Raw genomic sequence first — 20,886 nt, 5'->3', positions numbered from 1 at the left:
CAGTTCTCTGGGGGTTATGCGGGGGCATGCGTTGGGGGGTGGCGGGGAGCTGACGAGGCAAGGGCCTCGCCATCACTTCCCCGCCTCGCCGGTGGCAGCCAGCAGCTTGTCGATGATGGCCCGCAGCGCCGGGGCGCTGCTGCTGCCGCCGCCGCCGCCGGAAGCGGAGCCGTCTGCGCCGGCGGTCTCAAACACCGAGCGCCCTTCCTCGCACGCCTTGCTCAGCGCTGAGTCCAGCGGCACGCTTCCTAGGAAGGGCACCTGCAGCTCACGTGAAGGGAGGGCAGCCACATGAAGCCAGGGCAGCCAGGGGGGCAGCCAGGGCCAGGCGCCAGCTCAGCGGCAAGCGGGACGCCGCCTGTGCCGCTTCTGTGCCAGCTGGGCGGCGCAGCCGAGTGCTGCAGGCGGCCGCAGGCCACCAGCACAGGCTCCTTGGGACCGACCTGCATGTCTGCGGCCATGTGTGCAGCGCCGCCGCCGCTGGCATGGAACACAGCCGTCTCAGCCATGACCTCCCTGCCTGCCCCGCCGCCGCCGATGCCGCCGCCGTTTGCCGCCGCGCCGCCGCCTGCCGCCGCTGCGGCCGCCTCTGCCGCCTGCAGCACGGCTGCCGTGACGTCCTGCCCGTCCGGGCCGTAAAACTTGAATGTGGACAGCGGCTGGCGTAGGCCGCTCATGTTCTCCACTACCCCCAGCACTGGGATGCCGGTCTGTGTGGTGTGTAGGCGGGGCGGGGCAGGCAGGAGGGATTGCAGTTATCAGGTGGAGCCAGGGTGAGCAGGGCCGGTCGCACTGGTTGCACTCGCCGCCACTCTCACTTTGCTCCTGCTCGCCAAGCACAAGCACACTTCCAACACCCCCTCTTTCGGCCCCTCGGGCCGCCCTCTCCCCGCTCCACCCCCCGCTGTGGGCCGGGCCACGCCCTCCTGCCCACCCCCTCCCGCCCACCCCTCCTGCCAACCCCCTCCTGCCAACCCCTCCTGCCAACCCCCTCCCGCTCACCCCGCCCTGCCTCACCTTCTTGCAGAAGTTGATTTCCTTGCGCACATCAATGATGGAGACCTGCTGGGGGGTGGTCACCACCACCGCGCCATCCACCCGCGCCTCTTTGAGGAACTGCGGGGCGGGCAGGGGGGAGCCACCATCAACGACGCCGCAGGGGCGCTGAGGGGAGGCGCCATGCACGGCAGGCAGGCCAGCAAAGGCCGCCAACCGCACCCTGGGCTCAGACCCACCCCACCACCACCAATATCGACGGCACACTCGTGTCACACCCACCGCGCACACCACACCAGCACGCGCACACCAGCCACCCGCGGCAAAGCCCGACCACCCCCATCCCCACCCCCACGAGCCCTCCGCCCCCCCTCACACACCCCCACTTACTCACACCATGCACACACACACACACACAGCACCCCCACACACGCAACCCCACCTGGGCGATGGAGATGTGTTCGTCGCTGGTGCCGGGCGGCGAGTCGATGACCAGGTAGTCGCAGGGCCCCCAGTGCACGTCCTTGAGGAACTGCTTGATGAGGCCTGCAGGGGCGCGCGTGTGTGTGTGTGTGGGGGGGGTGCGGGCAGGAGGGGTGGGTGCCAGGTACAGGCTCTTGTGTGGGCATGGGGCAGTGCGGGGTGAGGTGGATGCGGGTATGAGTGGGGTGTAGATGGGCGCGTCGAACTGCGGCGTGCCGGCCGCCGGCCGCCGCCCAAAGAGGGAGGCGGGGCGTCCACGGCCGCGCTGCGGGCCGGCCTTGCTGCGCAGCCACAGGCGGCGCACCGTTCTTGCGGGGCCCCCGCCAAATCACGGCGTCGTCTGGGTTGGGCAGCATGAAGCCGATGCTCATGACCCCCAGGTTCTCCTGTATGCGGTGCGTGGAGGGGAGGGGAGGGGGCGGCGGGAGCGTGGGGAGGGGGCATGTGTGGCATGGGCGGGCGGGAGGTGGCATGGGCGGGCTGGCACGGGCAGGCAGGGCAGGCGCCCGTCGGGAGGGGAAGCAGGGTGGACTGGCGCGGCGCGCCGCCTGGCGTGCGGGCGGGGGTGGTCTGGCCTGCGTGCGCGCCTGCACATACACGGGCGACCAGCCGGCGCCGCTCTGGTGGATCTCCTCGCCCTCCAGGCCCAGCATCTTGGGCACGGAGGGGCCGCAGATGTCGATGTCAAGCAGCCCCACCTGCACGCGTGGCGGCCGTGGCGCGTGCAAGCTTTGAGCCGGCGGCGGCGGCGGCGGCGGCGACCAAAACGGAGCGCGGGGCGCGGCGGGGGGCACGCAGCAGCGGCGGGCAGCAGCAGGAGCCGGCGGGGGAGATGGGAGGGCGGAGGCAGAGGCAGAGGAGGGCCCAAGGCGGGGTGCCGCCTGCGGCGTCGGCCCGGCGCCGTGCGCTGCGGCGCACCTCCAGCCCCCGTGCCGCCAGGGCGAAGGCCAGCTGCGCGGAGAAGGTGCTCTTGCCCACGCCGCCTTTGCCCGACAGCACCAGCACGATGTGTTTGATGGGCGCCAGGCGGGCGGCAATGGCGGCGAGGTCGGGATCCACGGCTCCCTTGGGGGCGGACGCGCAGGCGGCCTGGTTGGGGCAGCCCGCGCAGGCCGCTGCCTTGCCCGCCTGCTCGTCCTCCGTTCCGGGGCAGTCTGCAGAGGGTCGGGGCGGCAGCGAGCAGCGGCGGAGCGTCGGCAACGGGGGCAGGTGGGCGGCGGCGGCGGCGGCGGCGGGTGGCAGTGGCGGTGGCGGCGGGCATCCAACCAGTGCGATAGCTGGCGCGCGCAGTGCAGTGTCTGACTGGGCTATTTAGCAACCACAGCGGACCGCTGGGACTCCGCTCGGCTTGCCCGATCGCTCACGGCCGCATGTGTGCTGCAAACAAGCCCTATGCATCGGCTCTCTGATCCTGCGCTAAGACACCGCAGCTCACGCTGGTTGGCGCCTTCTGGCACGGAACCTCCTGCACTCATCTCGGCAGTTCTCCTTTACTAAGCTGAGAAGCTGCAGGGTCACCGAAGCAAAAGATGAATAATTCAGCAGGAGAGGTTGCAATCCAAGGAAAGCTTACTGTCCACCAGGCGCTACACGGCAGGCGGGTGGACACCCCCCAATTCACCACCTCCTTGCTATATTGGTGGGGTTTAGAGAAGCATCGGACCGCATCTCGGTTGATTATGGTGGCAGACAGGGCCGGACATTTAGAGGCCCTTCAACAACGCAACGCTGCCACTAGCACCCCCGCCGCACGCCCTCTGTGCCCCGTGAGACCAGCGGCCCGGTGTCACTGAATGCCGCGTAATTGAAGCCTCTTATGTGCAAGCACTTTTCCACAGCGCATAACGCCGGATGTTTGCTTTCAGGAAGCGGGCCTCAAGCGGGCCTTCGGACACTGTACCTCCTGCCACACACTTGTGCCACCGCCTTGGCTCGAAACTTGCCGCTACTCGCTATGTTTTTCTCCTTTATGAGGCCTGGGGGCCTGCACCTCAAAAGGGGCACCGACTGAGCTCCTCCCCTCCCCGACTCTGAGCTCCTCCCGCCCGCGGCTGCAGCCATGGCTGCATCCTCGGGCTCTGAGGTGGGAGGTCGGAGAAAGCCCATGGTGAGAACTCGCGGTGCCCAAACGCAGCACATCCTGCCGTGTGATCAGGCTCCGCCGCGGCTCAGCGGCCCTCAAAATGCATGCCCTCGGCGGTGGTTGCGTGCCGCTGCGGGCGGAGGCCCGCTCAGCTCGACCCGCTCCCAAGGGCCCCATCCGCCACAGCGCATCTGCTGCCCTCTTTTGCTGCAGTACGAGGACGAGCATGCCAGCTGCAGCGTGTTGCTCGCCAAGTAAGCGAGGCAGCGCAGCCAGGGGCTGGGTGGCCACCCGTCTGGGACACTTTTTCGGGGCGGCAGCCCTCTGGGCTTCCTGCCCCTGCTTGTTCGGCTTCCCCCCTTGATTGTTTGCCCTGTCACTGCACTGAGAGCCCCTGGCACCTGTGCTGTGCCCTGCGGCCGTCTGCCAAGGCGCACCACATTTCCCGCCGATACCGCCGCTCAGCCGCGGCCGGGGAGCTGCCTGCCCGCGCCGAGCGCCGCGCCCCCGCTGCCCCCGCTGCCGCGCAGGATTCGGAACGAGGACAGCCTGCTGTGCCTGCCGCCGCACGACCAGTTCCGCTGGCTGCACCGCTTCTACTTGGTGCTGGACCGCATCGCCGAGCAGCACAGGGTGTACAAGCTGTACGGCGGCCCCCACGGCTTCATGATCAGCACCGGCGTGGCTGAGGCGGACGCCGACCACGCCGCCACGCTCCTCCGCTTCTCGCTGCACCTGCTGCAGGCCGCGCAGAGCGTGAGCGCCGCCGCCGCGGGGGCCGCCCTTGTGCCGGGCACCTGCTGCGGCATCACTGCCGCGTCTGCCCCCTCCGACCCCCTGCCTCCGGCACACATGCTCCCCCAGCCACCCCGCACGCCGCCTCTGTGCTCACTCCCTGTCTTCCCCTGCTGCTCCCTCCTGCTGCTGCTGATGATGCTGCAGATCCGGCTGGCGGGGTCTGTCCCGCTGGATCTTGTCATGGTGATGGCCAGCGGCCCCGCCACCAGCGGCCTGCTGGGCACCACCAGCCTCACCTACCAGGTGGGTGATGCGGGCAGGGCACGGCGCCAGCTTGCTGCGCCGACAAGATGGGCCGCTGGCAGTGCCCGGCGCGCCGCGGATGCCTGCCCGCGCATGTCCAGCCCCCCACGCCAGCCTGACGGCCCCTGTGCTGCCGTGCGGCGCCCCCTGCTGCCCCCCAGATTGTGGGGCGGTGCGTGTCGGTAGCCCGGGAGGTCATGGAGACACAGCAGAAGGTCCCCTTCATCGTGAGTGGGGTGGCGGGGGTGGCGCGGCCGGCTGCGCTGCTGCCCGCAGCTGCATGCAGCCGCGCCCCTTTCCTTGCCCCTGGCTGGCATGGCAGCCCTGGCTGGCATCAGCCTGCATGCGCTGCGCTGGGCCGAGGGGTTGCCGCGCCGCGCCGCCCTGCTGCGCTGCAGGTCACCAGCGGCATGTATGACAGCCTGGACCCCTCGGTGGCGGGCGAGCTCACGGTGCTGGGCAGCATGCCGCTGCGGTGCTGCCCCGGCGAGCAGGAGCAACTGTACAGCCTGCCGCGGTATACCGCGCTGCCCATGTCCAAGCTGCGGCTCGAGGAGGGCCCTCACCCCTTCCATGTGGCAGCCGGCGTCGGCGGCGATGCCAAGCTCAGCAAGAGCCCGGAAGGCGCAGCGGCGGCGGAGCAGCAGCCGAAGCAACAGCAGTGGGCGGCACGCGCAACGTACACGTATGTGGCAGGCGTGGCTAAGACGGTTGCAGCAGCCCCTGCCGGGGGCTATGCGGCAGCAGTTGCAGGAGCAGGCGGCACTGGGCTGGCGGGCAGGCAGGCACTGGCAGAGCAGGCAGAGGTGGAGGCGGCTGGAGCCCCAGCCCCAGCGCACATTGCTGCCAGCCTGGCGGCGGCAGCCAAGCTGCAGCCGCCCGCTGGCGTGACTGTGACGAGAGAGGGCAGCCTGCCATACAACCAAGCCAGGTGCGCAGACGGTCTGGAGGCGCGCCGCCGCCCACGTGCCGTGGGAATGCTGGCAGCCGCGCTTGGCGTCGTGCGTGCTGCTGCTTTACCCTCGCTCCTCGGGGCCTTGCGGCTGCCATGAAGCCCACGCCCCCTGTGCTGCCTGTGTGCCCCCTGCTGCAGCTCTGATGCCTGGCTGGAAGCTGACCTGCTGCTGCGGTTTGAGGACGCCCACCTGGAGGCCGCCTTTGCGCGGTTCAATAACGAGGCGCAGCACAGAGGTGGGGCCAGGCGCGCCGCCTGCGCAGGCTTGCTCTGTGGGCGCAGCCGGCTGCGAGCCGTGCCCTCGGCATGTGCTGCGCCAGCTGGGCTGGCTTGGAGGTATGCACGTGTCCCCGCCCCTGCCAGCTCCAGCGGCCCGCGCCTGCCTCCCCCGGGTGTGGCGCAGGCGAGCTGGCCTGGCTGATGCTGGGCCTGCTCACGGCGGCACTGTATGCTGTGGCGTGGACGAGCCCCGCCATCTCCCCCCTCCGCCTCCTCCAGTTCCAGCTGCTGCCCGCGCTGGGGGCCCTGGCGTGCCGCTACCGCCACGAGACGTACCTGAGGTGAGCCCGCCAGCTGGCGCTGCTGCGCCCGCCCACGCCTGCCTGCCCACCCCCTCGCCACGGCCCCAGGCGGCCGACCTTTGGGCCTCCCCGCTGCGCGCGCCCACCCGGCTTCGCTGCCCCCCTCCCGCCGCGCAGGTACCGCGAGGCGCTGTGGTTTGTGCAGCGCCTGCTGCTGCTGCTCTCCACCTCGCTCCCCGGCTGCTTTGCGTTTGCCCACGCCAGCACCACCCCCATGTTCGCCTTTGGGCTCTGCAACATCGGGCTGGAGGTGTTCACGCGGCGAGTGAGTATCCTAAGCGCCGGCTGCGCCCCGCTGGTCACGCAGCTGCATGCCCCGGCCCCCTGCCGCCCGCCGCTGCCTCCGCCTGCGCCCGCCTGCCCCTCCCCGGCTGAGCTCCGGCGCCGCGTGCCCCTGCTGCCCCCCAAAACCTGCTGCCTGCAGCTGCGCCTGCACCTCCAGCTGCTCAACTCGCTGCTCATCTATGCCATCACGCTGTCGCTGATGAGCCTGCACCCCGAGGGCTCCCCGGGGCGCACCCTGATCACACGTGAGCGGCAGCCCTGGATGCGCTGCATGCGCCGCAGATGAGCGACCGCCGCTTGTCGTTTCCCTGCCTAGCTTCAGCTTGCCTTGCCACGGCTTGGCAGCGGCACAGGTCGTGTAGCCATGCCTTGGTTCTGGGCAGCGCAGCGCAGGGCTGGAACTTAGTCCGAGGTATGCTGCTGCTGCACCCCCCCCAATGCCCTACCTGCAGCCGCCTACCTGTCGCTGCACCTGGCAATCACCGTGCTGGCGCCGGTGCTGGTTGCTGGCGGCTGTGACTACATGACGCGCCTGGCTTTCCAGGCGCAGATGCAGCGGGCAGGCCTGCTCACACCGGCCAAGCCAAAGCAACAGTAAGCAGCCTGCTGCTATTTTGTTTGTGCCGGGCCTCCACAGGCTGTCGACCAGGAGGGTGCCAATCGCCCCTCAAAGCCCGTTGCACGGCCCGCAAGGCTCTCTGCGTCAGCCGTTCTCTTCCTTTTGTGGTTTTGCATTTCTCCTGCGGCGTTGTCTCGAAATCCCAGCCCACATCTCCTTGTTTTATTGAACAGTAGCAGGCCAGCTGTTCACTCTGCAAACCGCCTGTGCTTGGCTGGTTGATTTGAGCTCGCAGTTGAGCTGTTTATTTTATGTGCAAAGTAGACATGGCGCCGCTGCATGTCTGCCGATGCCAACGGTACGCATGGCGGCGTCCTCGGCTTGTTCACGCTCCCAGCTGTCCCCAACTTTCATGACTTTGGATAAGGCTGTATGCCTTTACATTGATTGTTCCACTGTTGAGTTACTTGCCGCCCACCCAGAAGCACAAAGTGTGCATGTCGCCACTACGCATAAGCGTGGCGGCGCCCCACCTGTGGCGCCCCGCTCGTGGGTGCCTTTTCCCCTTTTGCCGAACAAGCAGCCTCAGACGTCTGGGTGCATTCGTTGGCAACAACGGGGCGAATGCCTCTGTGCGCCTGTCGTACTTTGTGCGTCTTGCAAACCATGGCCAATGCTGCGACCTGTCGGTATGGTTTTGTCTTCATGCCCCCCCCCCGCCCTTCCGCGCCCCGCGGTTATGTTTCCTACCTCGGGATGAATGCCCCAACGGATGAATTAGTTCCTTGCCTCCAAATCATTGTGGACGGGTTTCAATGTTCCAGGCCCCAATGTTCGCCATGCCCCCAACATATTGCATGCCCAAAAACATGAATGTGTCCTTGCTTGTTCATCACTTTGAAAGGGTTCCAATGTCCCCACAGGCCTCTTTGTTCAATTGTTTGGTCTCCCAACATCACCATGTGACACGTTTTACACACTTAGGACACGCTGCGGTGCCGGTCAGCTGAGGCCCCAAAGCTCCACCGCGCCCACCCGAAACTCCTGGCTCCCCGCCAGGCTGTCGTTGCCAAAGGTGGTGCTGTTGCGGCTGAGGCCGGAGGCCAGGTCTGCATCCAGCCACAGCGCATACCTGCACCAGAGCAGGCAGGGAGGGGGCAGGACGCGTTGGAGGCCGGCAGCAGCGGCGGCAGCGCACGACGCCCCGCCCCCCTGCAGCGGCCCCGCCCCTGCGCAGCACAACACGCGCTGCCTGGCGGCCCATGCCCGTGGCCCAGCAGCCGCTCCCCCTGCCAGCCCGCTGGCCCGCGTGCCTCACTGCGCGGCCGCCTGCTGCCGCACAAGAGTCGCACCCTCACCCACCCGCCGGAGCCGCCGACCGCGATGGCATCTGCGCTGCCCCATTGGAAGTAGTCGTTTGGCTCTTTGGCCATGCGCCGCCACCACCAGTACCAGGCAGCAGGCCGTGGCTCCAGCTGGAACACAAACGTCTCGCCTGCGGTACAGGCAGGCACACGTGCCGCGGCGCGGCGTGCTGGCTGGGTGTGGCGACGGCACGGCAGCGGCGGCGGCTGGGCCGTGCCTGCCAGCCAGCCGTGGGGCGGCAGAGCCGATCCCTCAGCTGTGGCCCCAGCTGCGTCGCTTCCCAGCACAGCGGCGCCCCCTGCGCACCTGTGCCGAAAAAGCGCTTGTCCAGCCGCCACGCCTCGGAGCAGTACGCCCCAAACACGTGCCTGCAGCGGCGGGCGGCAGGCAGAGGCAGGCCAGGCAGCCGGGCTGCTCAGCGGCGGGAGAGGCCAGGCCAGGCAGGCTGTGCGGAGCACATGCTTGCCCGCTCCCGCCCTCTGCCGCTCCGCCCAGCTCCCCGCCAGCTCCATGACTGCATGCCACGCTCTCCACACCCACAACCCACGGCACGCCAGCTCATGCCCCGACCACCACCTGCCACCACCTGCCTCCAACGGTACAACCTTGCAGCCACCCGCTTGGGCCCAACCTCCGGTCCAGCCCACCTGTCAAAGTCGCGCACCACCAGCACGGTGGGCGCCTTGCGGGCAGCGTTGCGCAGCAGCGTCTGCAAGCTGATGCCATCCCGTGCCGTGGAGTAGAGCAGGGCCCAGCGGGACTGGCGGTACCGCGCTGGTACCGCTGCCGCCAGGCAGCGCACGTGATCTTCCGACATGAGGGTGGAGGGCTGGCTCATGGCCGGCAGCGGCTGCTGCTCCGGCTGCAGCGGCGCGGGCTCCGTGGTGGTGCCCTGCAGCCGCCCAAGCGCAGGCAGCGGCTGGGTAGCAGCACGGGGTGGGCGCCGGCGTGCCAGGAGCAGTGGCAACACCAAACATCACCCCAAGCCGGCAGCAGCGCGGGTGCAGGCATGCTGCAGGTCAGCGCCAGGCAGAGGCGGGGCAGGCAGAGGCGAGCCAGGCGGGCCAACCTCCTTTCTCAGGGTCTCTGCATGTGCACACCTGCAAGTCCTCGTCGTCTGCCCTCGGCTGGTGCTCCCCCGCTGCCACCGTGGGGTACCTGCTGGTGCCTCCGGGGCTGGTGGGAGGCTCTCCGTACTCGGCAGCAGCAGGCCCCTCCTCCTCCTCTTCATCCTCATCCCCGCTGCTGGCCGCCCGCGGGCTCAGAAGCTCCACAATGCGCGGCAGGAAAGGCACTCCGCCCAGGATGTTCCAGCCCCCGCCTTGTCGCTGCCCCTCCCCCTCCTCCTCCTCCTCCTCCTCCTCCTCTTCGCCCTCCGTGCCCTGCGACTCTCCCTCCTGCTGCCGCTGCTGGCCCCGCTGCGACTGCCGCCGCGACGTCGGCTGCGACTGCTGCTGCCAGTCCTGCTGCGCCGCCTGCGCGGAGGAGCTGGGCTCTCCGCGGCCGCTGCCTCGGCGGCTGACGCTGAGGGTGGCGGCGCCGCCTGGCAGCGCCGTCAGGTGGCCGCTATCCACGCCCTGGAGCTGCTGCTGCTGCTTGGCAGCGGCGGCGGCGGCGGTCGGGGTGCCGCCCTCTGAAGCCGTGGTGTAGTCGTCGTCATCCTCCACCAGATGCGCAATTCCTGCAGGCAGCGCGCAGGGTGGCCAGGTGGGCTGGGGGCCTCGGGGGAGACTGCCCGACAAGATCGACCGTCGCCACGGGCACAGCGCGCACCTTCAATGATTCTGGACAACATGCCGCGCTTGCTGCTGCGTGATCCGCGCTTCTTCTGGCCCGGGCGGCGCTGCACCACCTCTGCCTTGGAAGCGTCTGCCTGTGACTGCTGCTTGCAGGCGGCGCACGAGCAGCCCAAGTGGGCCATAAGAAAGGTGATAACACAGCGCGAGGGGCGATTCCAGGGCAAAGGCATGTCCCGCTGGCCGGCGGCGTACTGCACCGCTGCCGTCGCACGGCGTGAATGCCTGCGGAAGCTTTACACCGCTGCAACAAAGAACATTCGGGCGCTAAGGGACTGCTAGGGTCTACGAGTAAACAAGTGGTGGCAACCGTTGACAGCCAGTCCCGCAGGCGGGGCTGCCACGCCGCAAGCCGCGCCGGCACCTCACTGCTGCTTGCACTCCTGCGGCTGCTCCTTTGCGTCTGCTGCTGCCGGCGGCAAGCGCTTGGCATCGCTCTCGTCCTCAGAGTCCTCCTCCTGCAGCCACCAAGGCGCCCGGTCAGCCAGGTGTCCTGAACTTGCTCCAACTTTACTTTCTCCATCGCGCTGACAGCAAAGCATACACCTTTTCATATCCGTTCCTCCCTCACCTCCTCCTCATGGCCCTCATCTCCATCCTCGTCGTCCTCCTCCTCCTCATCCTCCTCATCCTCGTCCTCCTCCTCATCCTGCAGAACACACTGTCAGCAACTTAGCTGTGCCGGGCTTGCCGACGCAGCAGCGTGCAGCACCGTGCGCAGGCCCTCCCGCCTGCAGCTACACCGCTGCCGACCGCTTGCCTCATACTCCTGCAGCGCCTCCCCAGTGAACCAGCTGGTTGCCTCCGGGATGACCTTCTCCCTGCGTGTGGGGTGGTGGGGCGGGAAGGGTGGGTTGGAGGGTACGCGGAGCAGGGATAGGCGCCAGGGCCGCTCTCGGGCAATGGAGAGGAGAGCAGCACAGGCAGAGAGGGGGCAGACAGGCCCAGCGTAGTGGCCGGACGAGGCGGGCGGCGCCTGTTTGGGCCTGAGAACGGCACAGGGCCCCCGTTTCGCTGCCTGGCGCCGTCGCCGCCGGACGGCTGCGCACCACACCGCAGCCCCACGGCCAGCGCACACGCCACACCACACCGCCGCCGCCGCCACCACCCGCCCACCCACTTGATCATCTCCGCAATCTCAAAGTCGCTCTGCATGGCCTCCTCGAGCGCCTCCATCTCCTCCTGCGTGAAATCCTCCTCCTCCTCCTCATCCGGGATCTGCGGGGCGGTGTGTGTGTGTGGGGGGGTGGGGGCAGCAGCAGGGGTGGGGCGCGGCGGGAAGCGCGCAAAAAAGGAGCCGGAGGTTGGACTGCAAAGCGGAGGGAAGGGAGGAGGTGCGGCACCAGCAGGAGGGCGTCGCCAGCGCGCCGGCAGCCGCCAGCTCAGCGCCACCTCAGCGCCACCTCAGCGCCGCCCTCACCTCTGGTACCTCGGTGAACCAGCGGAAGAACGACTCCACAGACTCGGTCTTGGTCTGCGGCTTGCCCTTGGCCCCGGGCTTGGCCTTCTTCTTGAGCACCTTGACGGTCACATCCTTGCCCGCCTTCCAGTGCACGCCAGAGGCTGCGGGCGGGCGGGCGAGCGGTTGGTTGGGCAGGGTAAACTGGCGTGAGTCGGCCGTCGGCCATACGCGCATGCGGCGCGCGCGCACACACACACACCATAAAATAACACCAAAACACCCCTCTCACTCTCAATCTTGCGCAGCATCATGTCGTCCTCCTCGCTCAGGTGGTACGTCTTGGTCAGCTGATTGTTGGTGAAGTAGGGGTTGTCCCGGAAGCTGAACACGAGGCGGAAGCCCTGCGGGGCGCACGCGAGTGCGCACGCAATGGAGCGGGGTCGGCAGGGGGTGGCAGGGTGCGGTGGGCAACACGGGCGGTGCATAATAGCGCAGTGTGCTGCCGCGCGGCACATGCTGCGCAGCGCTGCGCTGCGCTGCCCTATGCTGTGCGACGTGGCAGGCGCCACGGCATGCTGTGCTGCGCTGCCCCGAGTGCTGTTCTGCAGTGCAGCCCGCCACACGCCCACATGCCCGCTCGGCGCCTCCCAGCCGAGCCTCACCTCGTCGCCCTCCTCCTCCCCCTCGCTGTGGAACTGCTCGCAGCGCACGTCTGTGCAGTACGACAGCACCTCGGCGTCCTTGTCGTTGATCTGCGCGCAGGTGGGCAGGTGGGCAGGAGCCAGGGGGCGGTGTGTGTGTGTAGAGCCGCATGGACGGCAGCAGCAGCAGAGGCAGCGGCAGCTACGCGGCAGCTGCGCAGCGCTCAGCCGCGGGGCCGGCGTGGTGAGCCGCGTGGCCGCACCCGCCCCGACACCTCCGGCCACTACACTCTTACAGCTGCCCACACGTGCGGGCGAGAGCACATGCTGCTGCGCCGCGGCACACCCAGCCACCCACCGTCTCCTCCTCCATCGCATTGCGCAGCGCAATCATCCAAAAGTCCGGCACGCCCGCGGGCACCTCGTCGGGCTCCGCAGCCGCCGCCGCCTTGCCCTCAGCTGCACACGAACGCAAAGAGAAGCAGGGCAGAGGGCCGCCGGCGGTGAGCACGACGCCGCGGGCGGCAGCAGCACAGAGCGCTGCGCCCCGCCAGCCCCCATGGAGGCTGCCAGGTGCAGGGTAGCGGGCGCGGGCGCACGGCCAGCCCGCGGAATAGGCACACAGTCAGGCCAACGGGCCAGGCGCGCCGAACAGCACAGCAGCACCTGTCTCGTTCTCAGGCGCCTCTGCCTTGCCGTTGACCACCTCGGCGCGCTTGTCGTACAGCGGGGCGTACAGCCGATCGTACTTCTCCTCCAGAGCACGCCGCTCCTCCCTGCCGGGGGGTGGGGCGCACGTGAGCGGCGGCAGCAGCAGCAGAAGCGTGTCATAAAGCCCGGCGGTGGGCGTCCAGCCAGGCGCTTGAGCCAGGATAGGGGCGAGCGTTGGACGGGGGCCCCACGAGCCAGGCTCCCACACCCTGCGCTGCCTGCCACCATTGGGGCAGCTGCTGCTTCTGCCCGCGGCATCACCAGGAAACACACCTGTACCGCTCGTACAGCTCGGCCCGCTCCCCGTCCAGCTCAGCCAGGTATTCGATGCGGGTGCGCACAGGAGCCGGCAGGCTCTCCACGTACCCAGACGACTGGCCCACCATCTTGTTCAGGGATCGCTGCGCGGGGCGGGGAATGGGGAGGACAAGGGGCGGCTGGAGCGGCGGCGTGCGGCGGCAGGGCCAAACCATTAAACTGCAACAGGCTGGGCCGCCCAGTCGAAATGCGGATTGGTTATCCGGGAGGAGTGGAGGGGGCTGGTGCAGCACAAGTGGCTGGCAAACTAAGGCAGCCGAGGGCGACAGAAGGCAGGTGGCGGGCGGCGGGCAGTGGCAGTGGCAGCCCCGCAGCAGCCCAGGCGGCGCGGGTATCACCTGCAGCGCTTCAACCAGCTGGCTGTTGCCGCTGGCCATCAACTGTCTGAGCACCTCTGCGCATGCAACTCAATCAAGCGGATCAGCGGCGGCGCCACCATGGGACAGCATGCGGTGCACCCGGCCGCCCTGTGTATCCCTGTGGGGCAAACGGAAGTGACAGCAGCATCGGCGAGGCCCCACCGGGAGAGACGTCGAAGGCAGCGTCACCAGACTCCTGGTCGCCTTCCTGCTCCTCGCGTCTGGGAGGCATGAGTCCTCACCGACCAAGCAATAGCAGGGACAGGAAAGGCTTGGTCCGCATTTGAATGCTGGGCCCATGCTGTGGCGGGTGGCAGGCAGGCGGCGGCATACGGCTGTTGCGGGTGGAATGCTGCCCTGAGCTTGGGCGTGCATTACGTCTGCATCCACTGCCGCGTGGCTGAGCGCCAGAAGGGGCTGAATTGTTTAATTCGAACACGAATGCTGACAGTGGTTGCGGCTCAAACATGTTTACAACCGGCGGCGGCAGCCGAGAGGCACAGGCGCCAAAAATTCTGAGCTGCAGCTGCTGGGCGACATGGCAGGCCCAGCGCCGCACAGCAGACCATGGGGCCGGCCTTGGGGAGCGGGGAGGCGCCCCCTCCACGCCAACAGGCCGCCCTGCTTTGCTGCCTGGCGGCGCCGTTCCCGCCTCCTGCTCAGCCCGCATACTTCACCACCAGCTCCTTGAGCTTGTCCTTGGCGGCGCCCACCAGCTCATCCACCTTCTGCCCGCCCTTCCACACCTGCGGCACGAGGGAGCCGCGGAGCGGGCCGGCATGGGCATGGGCAGGGAAGGAGGGTTGTGCAGCTCGGTGGCATGTGGGTGTCTGCGTATGGGCAGGGAGGGCGGCTGAGGCTCCCGACCAGGGCCGGCTGGGGGAGGCGCTCGCCTGGAAGGTGGGCATCGCGCTGATGCCGCAGGCCGCCGCCACCTGCTCCACCTCATCCACGTCCACCTGCAGGGAGGAGAGCGGCAGCGCGCGCAAGCCACTGAGGCAGCGTACAGGCAGCACGAAAACGCAACGCTGTGTGGACGCCGGCCACCACCTGCGGGCAGGTGGCTCACAGCATGCCGCCGGTGGGCCTTGCAGGTGCTGGTTCCATGCGGCCAGGCGGCTGCCCGGCATCCCTGTGCGCACCTTGAGGAAGACCACGCTGTCAAACTGGTTGGACAGCTCCTCAAACACGGGGCCAATCATGCGGCACGGTCCGCACCAGGTGGCGGTGAAGTCTGCACGGCGGGGCAGGGAGGGCTCGGGGCAGGCCCGTCGGTGCGCGGAACAGCTGGCGCGGCATGCAGCAAGGCACGCGTCCGGCCAGCCAGCACTCAGCTCCACACACTGTGTGGTTCCAGCCGCCACCCCGGCAGACGTGTGGCCGTTCCACCGACCGCGGCAGCCCGCGCCGGCAGCGCAGCGGCGGTGCCGGCTCACTGCTGCGGCCACACCCAGCCACAGGCGCGGCCACTGCTGCGTCCTCCCACGCGCAGGCAGCGATCACCTCATCACGTTAGCACACCGGGCCGTTTCCAACGTGCTGCTGCCGCCACCCCTAGTGCGGCTCACCTACGATGTAAGTGGCGTCTGCGTTGGTCATAACCTGGGCATCCCACTCGCTCTTGCTGTGGATGATGACCACCTTGCCGCCCATGGTTTGCTGTGCTCAGAGGACACGCGATCAAGCGCTGCCACAGGGGCCGGTGTAGTTCAATTCGAAGGCCACTCGGCGATGGGACCGATTCTATCAGCGAAGGTGTCGAGCTGGCGTGGCGTTTCCAAAACGCTGAGTTTGGCGGCCTGTCCGGCCTAATCAAGACTCTACCGACATCAGTGCCACTCTGATGAGCGTTGTGGGAAGGCAGCAGACCACAGGAATGGCCATATGGGCGATCACACCGGAGCGTGAGGCAGCCGCTGTGGGCCGTTCTACTCCTTAGGCATTGCCAGCAGTAAGGCAGGCGCAGCAAGTCGGAGGGTGAAGCTCAGCTGCAGGTTGGTGTCCGCAGGCAAGCAACTGCCGCCGCCCGCTGCCGCGCCCGTGCCTGCTGGGGCCATCCGTCTTTGTTGACGGCAGCAGCCGCGGCATGCACTCTGCACTGCACTGCCTCTGAAATGGCTTTCACCTCACGCCGTGTATGCCCTGTGCAGATCCTCTGTGCTCAGCACTACCCCCTGGGAGCTGGCGCTGGCGGCCACAGCCGCTTGCCGCCATGGCCGCCAGGAGCCCCCTGGCGACAGAGCTCGTGTGCGGCGTGTGCCAGGAGGATCTGCTGGGCGGTGGACGCGACCTGGGAGAGATCAGCTCGTGCAACCACAGGCGCGGCCCCTGGCTGCGCCCCTGCCGCTTTGTGCCGCCTGCCGCCGCCTGCCCTGCCGGGCGCCTCGCCGCGCCCCCTCCCGACGGCGCTGCCTGGAGCCTTCCGCCGCCGTGTGCACGTGCAGGTTCTGCTTCCCCTGCATTAGCAAGTGGGCTGAGATAGAGAACAGCTGCCCCTTCTGCAAGCAGCGGTTTGCGCAGCTGCGGCGCAAGCGCCTGGCGCCGCGCTCCGTGCTGCTGGCGGGCGGCGGGCTGGACCCCGCCGGCGAGCTGCCGGGCACCTACGTGGATTGCCAGCAGGTGGAGGAGCGCAACCAGGCGAGTCCGGCCAGCTGGGGGGCCTGCGCCGCTCGCCGCCGCATTTCCTGATGCGCCTCCCCGGCCGCTGGCCGTCGCCGGCTTCGAGCCGGCGCGCCGCTGTTGCCTGGGCCCGCGCAAGCATCCCACAACCGCAGTCGCTGAACCTGGCTGCTGCAAGGGCCCCTGCGTCGCCCCTGCTGCGGCTTCCAATTACCGCTTCCCCCAACCCACCCACCCGCCCACCTGCCGCTCCTCACCCCCTGCCCTGCCGCAGCGGGTCGTGTTTGAGGACCCCACTTTCCAGCAGTGGGTGGAGGAGCTGGCGTGCCTGGCCTGCGGCGGCGGCGACGACGAGGAGCAGCTGCTGCTGTGCGACGGTGGGCGCAGCCCCGGGCAGAGCTGGCAGAGGGCAGCTGGGCGGCCTGGCAGCCAGTCCAGGCGGCAGCTGGCCACGCGGCGAGGCGTGCCAGGGAGTGCTGCCTGCTGCCTCCTAGCCCACCTCTTGCCGCCGCTCCCCGCCTGCCCACCACCTGCTTGCCTGTGCTGCCTGCAGAGTGCGACCGCGCGTGCCACACTTACTGCGCCGGGCTGGCAGGCATCCCAGAGGGAGAGTGGTTTTGCCCCAGCTGCTCGGAGCGGCGCGCCCGGCGCCACGCCCAGCGCCAGCGCCAGCAGCAGCAGGCAGCGCGAGGCAGGGCGCGGCGGCAGCCGGCGGCGGACTCGCCTGCCGGCCAGCGCCGGCGGCAGCGGAGGCAGGAGCAGGAGGTGCTGGACCTCTCCTCAGACCCGGAAGATCTGGAAGACGGCAGCGAGGAAGAGGCGGCGCCTGCCGCCGCGCGCCGACGCCCAGCGCGGCAGCGACGCGCCGCCGGCGCCGCCGCGCCCAGGCGGCAGCGCGGCCCGGCGGCGGCGCCCGGCGGCGGCGACGAGGACCTCTCTGATTTCATTGTGCAGGACGATTCGGAGGAGGAGGAGGGGGAGTGGCAGAGCTCGGGAGCCAGGTGCCGGCCGCTGGCAGCCGCGGTTGCTCGGCCCAGGCTGTGCATGCTTGGCCAGGCGGCGTTGCGCGCAGCACCGTGCCCGGGCTGCTCCGGTGCTGCTGCCTGGGACCTTCAAACCGGCGCTGCATTGTCGTAGTTCTGCTGCCGAGCATGCAACCATGCGCCCGCGCCTCGTGCAGGCCCGGCGCCGGCGTGGGCGCGGGGCGACGGCGCCGCCCGCGGCGCGGCCGCCGCCAGGCGCGGCAGTCTGCCTCCGCAGGCTCCGACCAGTCCACTCACGAGCGCTTCGGGGAGGGGGAGACAGGCAAGGGCGGTGTGGTGGTGGCGGGGCAGGGTGTTGTGGCGGCGGTGGGGCAGGGTGTGTAATTTTCTCTTGTCATCCTTGTGTGTGCACCATGCATCGCTCGGCGGCTGCCTGGCGACCCACGGCGGCTGCTCAGCCCACGCGTGCCTAACTCGCCACCACCGCCGGCACCTCCCCAGCTCCCCCACCCGCCCGCCTGCGCATGTGCGACTGTCCCCGCCTGCAGAGCCGGAGGCAGGCACGAGTGACAGCGGCAGCAGCGAGGCTGGCAGCCAGGAGGAAGAGGATGAGGAGGAAGACCCTCGGCCGCTGCTGGCCCGCCTGCAGAGCCGTGCCGCCAGCCGCAGGGCCCAGCAGCGGCGCAGCGAGGCCGGCGGGCGGCCCCGCCGCGCCGCCGGCAGGCAGCAGCGGCGGGGAGGCGCCCTGCCGGGCGCAGATGCGGAGCCCACGCAGGCCCACAGGTGCGGCTGGAAGCTGGCGCCCTTGTTGCGCTGCTGCTGCCTGTGCAGCCTGAGGAGGCCTTGCTTGCACAACAACAACAATATAACATGTTTCGCCTGGCTGGCAGCGGCTGGGGGCCCCTGCCGGGCCACTCCCAGCACTTGCTGCTCCTGGCTAGGCCCTGCCACCTCCTCAAATGCGTTCTTCATCTGCTGCCGCTGCTGCTGCCGGCAGGAATGTGTCGGCATTGGCCCAAAGCTGGGACGACCTGCGCCGCGGCAGCACCACCTTTGCCGCTGTCCGCCGCTCGGCCTCAGCGGGCGGCGGCGGCGGCGGCGCGGCGGCGCAGCCTGGCCAGCTGCAGCGGCGGCGCCTGGTTCGGGCCGGCGCGGCGGCAGCGGCGGCTGGCGGCGGCAGCGCTGGTGGCAGCAGAGCGGCTCCCCGTGGGGGTGAGGCTGTGACCAGGGAGGGCTTGGAACTGGTGGATCTTCTTTCCAGCCCCAGCCCGCTCGTCCCTGGCGGCCGACGGCCAGCAGGGGCCGCCTCAGACGCTGCTGCCGCGGCAGCAGACGAGCAGCTGGCCTGGCAGGTGCTGGATGAAGCGATGGGCGGCGACCCGCAGCAGCAGCAGCAGCAGCAGCAGCGGCAGCGGCGGCGGTCGGGGAGCGACAGGTGCGCGGCGCTGCGCAGCGGCATGCCGCAACCTGCATGCGCTCATGCTGCCTGCCGTCCCACGGGGCGCCAGCTCAGCGGCAGAGGGGCGTGGGTTTGCCAGTGTGCCTGTGTGCGCCGCTGGCGTTGCAGTCAGCAGCAAGCAAACCAGCTTGCGTGCCCTGGTCCTGGCTGCAGGCAGCGTGCGGCGTCGCCAGGCACAGAAGACGAATGGGAGCTGCCGCTAGCAGGTATGGACGCCAGCCCCGGCCCCGGCTGGGCCTGAGCGCGCACCCTCCTGCCTGCGCCGGTCGCAGGCCCACTTGCCTGCCCTTCTCACCCTGCTCACCCTGCTGCCCTTGCCCCTGCCCAACCCCACCCCAATGCCTTGCCTGCTGCCGGTTGCTGCAGTGCGGCTGTCCAGGCAGATTGCTGCGGCCAGGCAGATTGGCTCCCGCCTGGTGCCCCGCCGGCCGCAGCCAGGCGGCGGCGACGGCGGCTCGCTGCCTCCGCCGCCAAGCTCCGCGCAGCGAACCGTGGCCGACATGCGGCTGATGGCGGCGGCGGCCCGGGGCACGCCCGACGGCAGCGGGCGGCGCCACGGCGGGGGCCCGGGCGGAGGCAGCGCAGCCCGCCCGCTCACCATACCGCGCATCCGACCCCTGGAGGGCTTTGGGGGCGGTGGGGCAGGCTCCCCGCAGCGCCAGCACCAGCACCAACAGCGGGGCGCAGCAGCGGGTAGCGGGCCCTTTGCTCGCTTTGAGATGCGGAGCGGCGGCGGCGTTGGTGACAGGCCGTGGCAGGCGCAGCCTGGTGGCGGCAGCACCGACCCTCGCCTGGACTTCCAGCATCAGCAGCAGCAGCAGCAGCAAAGTCACGGCGCCTATGCAGGGCGTGGTGGCATGCAGCCGGGCAGGGGGCACACCAGCCCTCAGCCCAACTCAATTTGGCCGCCGCCACCTGCGCTGCCGCCGCCGCCACACCCGCAGCAGCAGCAGCCCGCCTGGCAGGCACACCAGCCCTGGCAGCGGCACTCGCCTGGCAGCGGCGGGTGGCAGCAGCAGCAGCAGCAGCTGGTGCAGCAGCGGGCCGGTGGTGGAAGCGGCGCCGGCTTTGGCCCGAGCCCACCTCCCACCTTCACCAACACAGCCATGCAGCACCAGCAGCACCAGCACAGCCGTGCAGCAGCCGACAGCGGCACTCCGGCTGTCAGCCTCGCCGCAGGTGGCAGCGGAGGGATGGCTGCCCTCAGCTTGCCCACAGCCCGCGAGCCTCCACCTGCCCATTGTGGCGCCGCGGGCCGCCCACGCCCGCACCCTGCCCCAGCAGCAGCAGCGGCGGCGGCTCCCTCGCCGCCATCAGGGTCGGCACCGGCCCGGGCGCCCGCTCCAGCCCTGGCAGAGGCGCGACGAGGTGGTGTGGCGTCGCCCGATGCGCCTGCCTCGGCGGCCGGCCGCCGTCGCCAGCAGCAGCTGCTGAGCAAGCAGCAGATTCTGGACTTGGTGAAGCCGCTGCTGAAGCGGCGGCTGGCAGAGGGGCTCCTCCACCGTGCCAGCTACAAGCTGGTGAGCTGGTCTTGCTGCGGGGCTGCGGGCGCGCCTGGTGGCGCCCTCCCAGGCTGGCAGGGCGCCGGGGCCTGGTGGGGCTGCATGCGTGCGCCTGCAGGCTGGCGCTGACTGTGTTGATGACAGGCAGACCTGGCCAGACAGCTATTGCTCTGTTCCTCTCCCTTTGCTCTGCTGATCTGATGTTTCCCTTCCAACACCCACGCCTGCCTGTGCAGGCCGCCAAGGCGGCGACCAGCTCGCTGTTTGAGCGCCAGCTCGCCACGCAGCGCCCCTTTGCTGGGGGAGCAGACGGCGAGGAGGCGGTGCAGCAGGCGGTGCAGGGAGTGCTGGACAGCGGGCTGCACTAAGCCTGGGCGCCGCCGCCAGCAGCACAGCAGCAGCAGGAGCTGCGCCCTTGGGGCGCAGGAGCCTCCCTCAAGGGAGCCGTGGCCCGCCTGGCAATCCATTTGATTTGTTGAACTGATATGCTTACGGTTCTCTTTTAATAGCTGACAGAACAAGAGTTCTTGTAACAGTTGTAATCGTACCTGTGCAGGCGTGGCAGCACAGCAGGAAGGCGCACATGCCAGCACAGTGCACGACAGTGGCACAGAAGAAAGAATTCAGAAGACTCAACAGAAAGCAGCATAGCATCGCACGTCATCAAAGCGGATCAGTGACAGATGGGCTGCTTGCACTCCTCTATGTGGCTCTGGAGGTAGAAAGGGGGCTGGTGTGTGAAGCTGAT

The 20,886-nt window shown here is 69.3% G+C and overlaps 6 protein-coding genes across 6 annotated transcripts; 2 read left to right on the top strand and 4 right to left on the bottom strand.

Annotated features, from left to right (window-relative positions):
* Positions 1-72: 72 nt before the first annotated feature.
* On the bottom strand, positions 73-2,954 carry CHLNCDRAFT_23038 (hypothetical protein; the record flags this gene model as incomplete). Its single annotated transcript, XM_005847520.1, has 8 exons — positions 73-261; positions 444-710; positions 1,018-1,116; positions 1,439-1,542; positions 1,784-1,865; positions 2,073-2,177; positions 2,398-2,633; positions 2,915-2,954. The coding sequence occupies 8 exons, from the start codon at positions 2,952-2,954 to the stop codon at positions 73-75; spliced, it is 1,122 nt and encodes a 373-aa protein (XP_005847582.1).
* A 584-nt stretch (positions 2,955-3,538) lies between these two features.
* Positions 3,539-7,022, top strand: CHLNCDRAFT_133839 (expressed protein; the record flags this gene model as incomplete). The annotated part of the gene is made up of 11 exons (XM_005847683.1): positions 3,539-3,562; positions 3,776-3,816; positions 4,093-4,348; positions 4,505-4,603; positions 4,765-4,830; positions 5,002-5,534; positions 5,697-5,794; positions 5,962-6,118; positions 6,257-6,404; positions 6,564-6,669; positions 6,877-7,022. 11 exons carry the CDS (start codon positions 3,539-3,541, stop codon positions 7,020-7,022), a joined length of 1,674 nt encoding a protein of 557 aa, XP_005847745.1.
* A 963-nt stretch (positions 7,023-7,985) lies between these two features.
* CHLNCDRAFT_23150 (hypothetical protein) lies at positions 7,986-9,210 on the bottom strand (the record flags this gene model as incomplete). The annotated part of the gene is made up of 4 exons (XM_005847519.1): positions 7,986-8,115; positions 8,346-8,478; positions 8,655-8,716; positions 8,996-9,210. Coding segments are annotated over 4 exons (540 nt in total), but the record flags the coding sequence as incomplete, so codon positions are not given.
* A 1,157-nt stretch (positions 9,211-10,367) lies between these two features.
* On the bottom strand, positions 10,368-13,815 carry CHLNCDRAFT_31098 (hypothetical protein). Its single transcript, XM_005847518.1, has 11 exons — positions 13,738-13,815; positions 13,172-13,610; positions 12,854-12,963; positions 12,546-12,646; positions 12,209-12,298; positions 11,836-11,947; positions 11,565-11,707; positions 11,265-11,362; positions 10,905-10,965; positions 10,716-10,793; positions 10,368-10,602 (listed from the first exon to the last, which is right to left on the bottom strand). Exons 1-11 carry the CDS (start codon positions 13,805-13,807, stop codon positions 10,510-10,512), a joined length of 1,395 nt encoding a protein of 464 aa, XP_005847580.1. The 5' UTR covers positions 13,808-13,815; the 3' UTR covers positions 10,368-10,509.
* Positions 13,816-14,234: 419 nt separating this feature from the next.
* On the bottom strand, positions 14,235-15,228 carry CHLNCDRAFT_133836 (hypothetical protein; the record flags this gene model as incomplete). Its single annotated transcript, XM_005847517.1, has 4 exons — positions 14,235-14,321; positions 14,511-14,534; positions 14,718-14,809; positions 15,144-15,228. The coding sequence occupies 4 exons, from the start codon at positions 15,226-15,228 to the stop codon at positions 14,235-14,237; spliced, it is 288 nt and encodes a 95-aa protein (XP_005847579.1).
* Positions 15,229-15,787: 559 nt separating this feature from the next.
* On the top strand, positions 15,788-20,506 carry CHLNCDRAFT_133835 (hypothetical protein; the record flags this gene model as incomplete). The annotated part of the gene is made up of 11 exons (XM_005847682.1): positions 15,788-15,882; positions 16,020-16,194; positions 16,469-16,571; positions 16,748-17,195; positions 17,375-17,553; positions 17,726-17,960; positions 18,175-18,612; positions 18,790-18,842; positions 19,003-19,815; positions 19,954-20,156; positions 20,375-20,506. 11 exons carry the CDS (start codon positions 15,788-15,790, stop codon positions 20,504-20,506), a joined length of 2,874 nt encoding a protein of 957 aa, XP_005847744.1.
* Between the last annotated feature and the right edge of the window lie 380 nt (positions 20,507-20,886).

The sequence above is a fragment of the Chlorella variabilis genome (genome assembly GCF_000147415.1).
Source record: "Chlorella variabilis unplaced genomic scaffold CHLNCscaffold_10, whole genome shotgun sequence".
In the NCBI taxonomy this organism is placed as follows: Eukaryota; Viridiplantae; Chlorophyta; class Trebouxiophyceae; order Chlorellales; family Chlorellaceae; genus Chlorella; species Chlorella variabilis.
The sequence above is the reverse complement of the archived record's forward strand: the minus strand, read 5'-3'. Positions and strand labels throughout refer to the sequence as shown.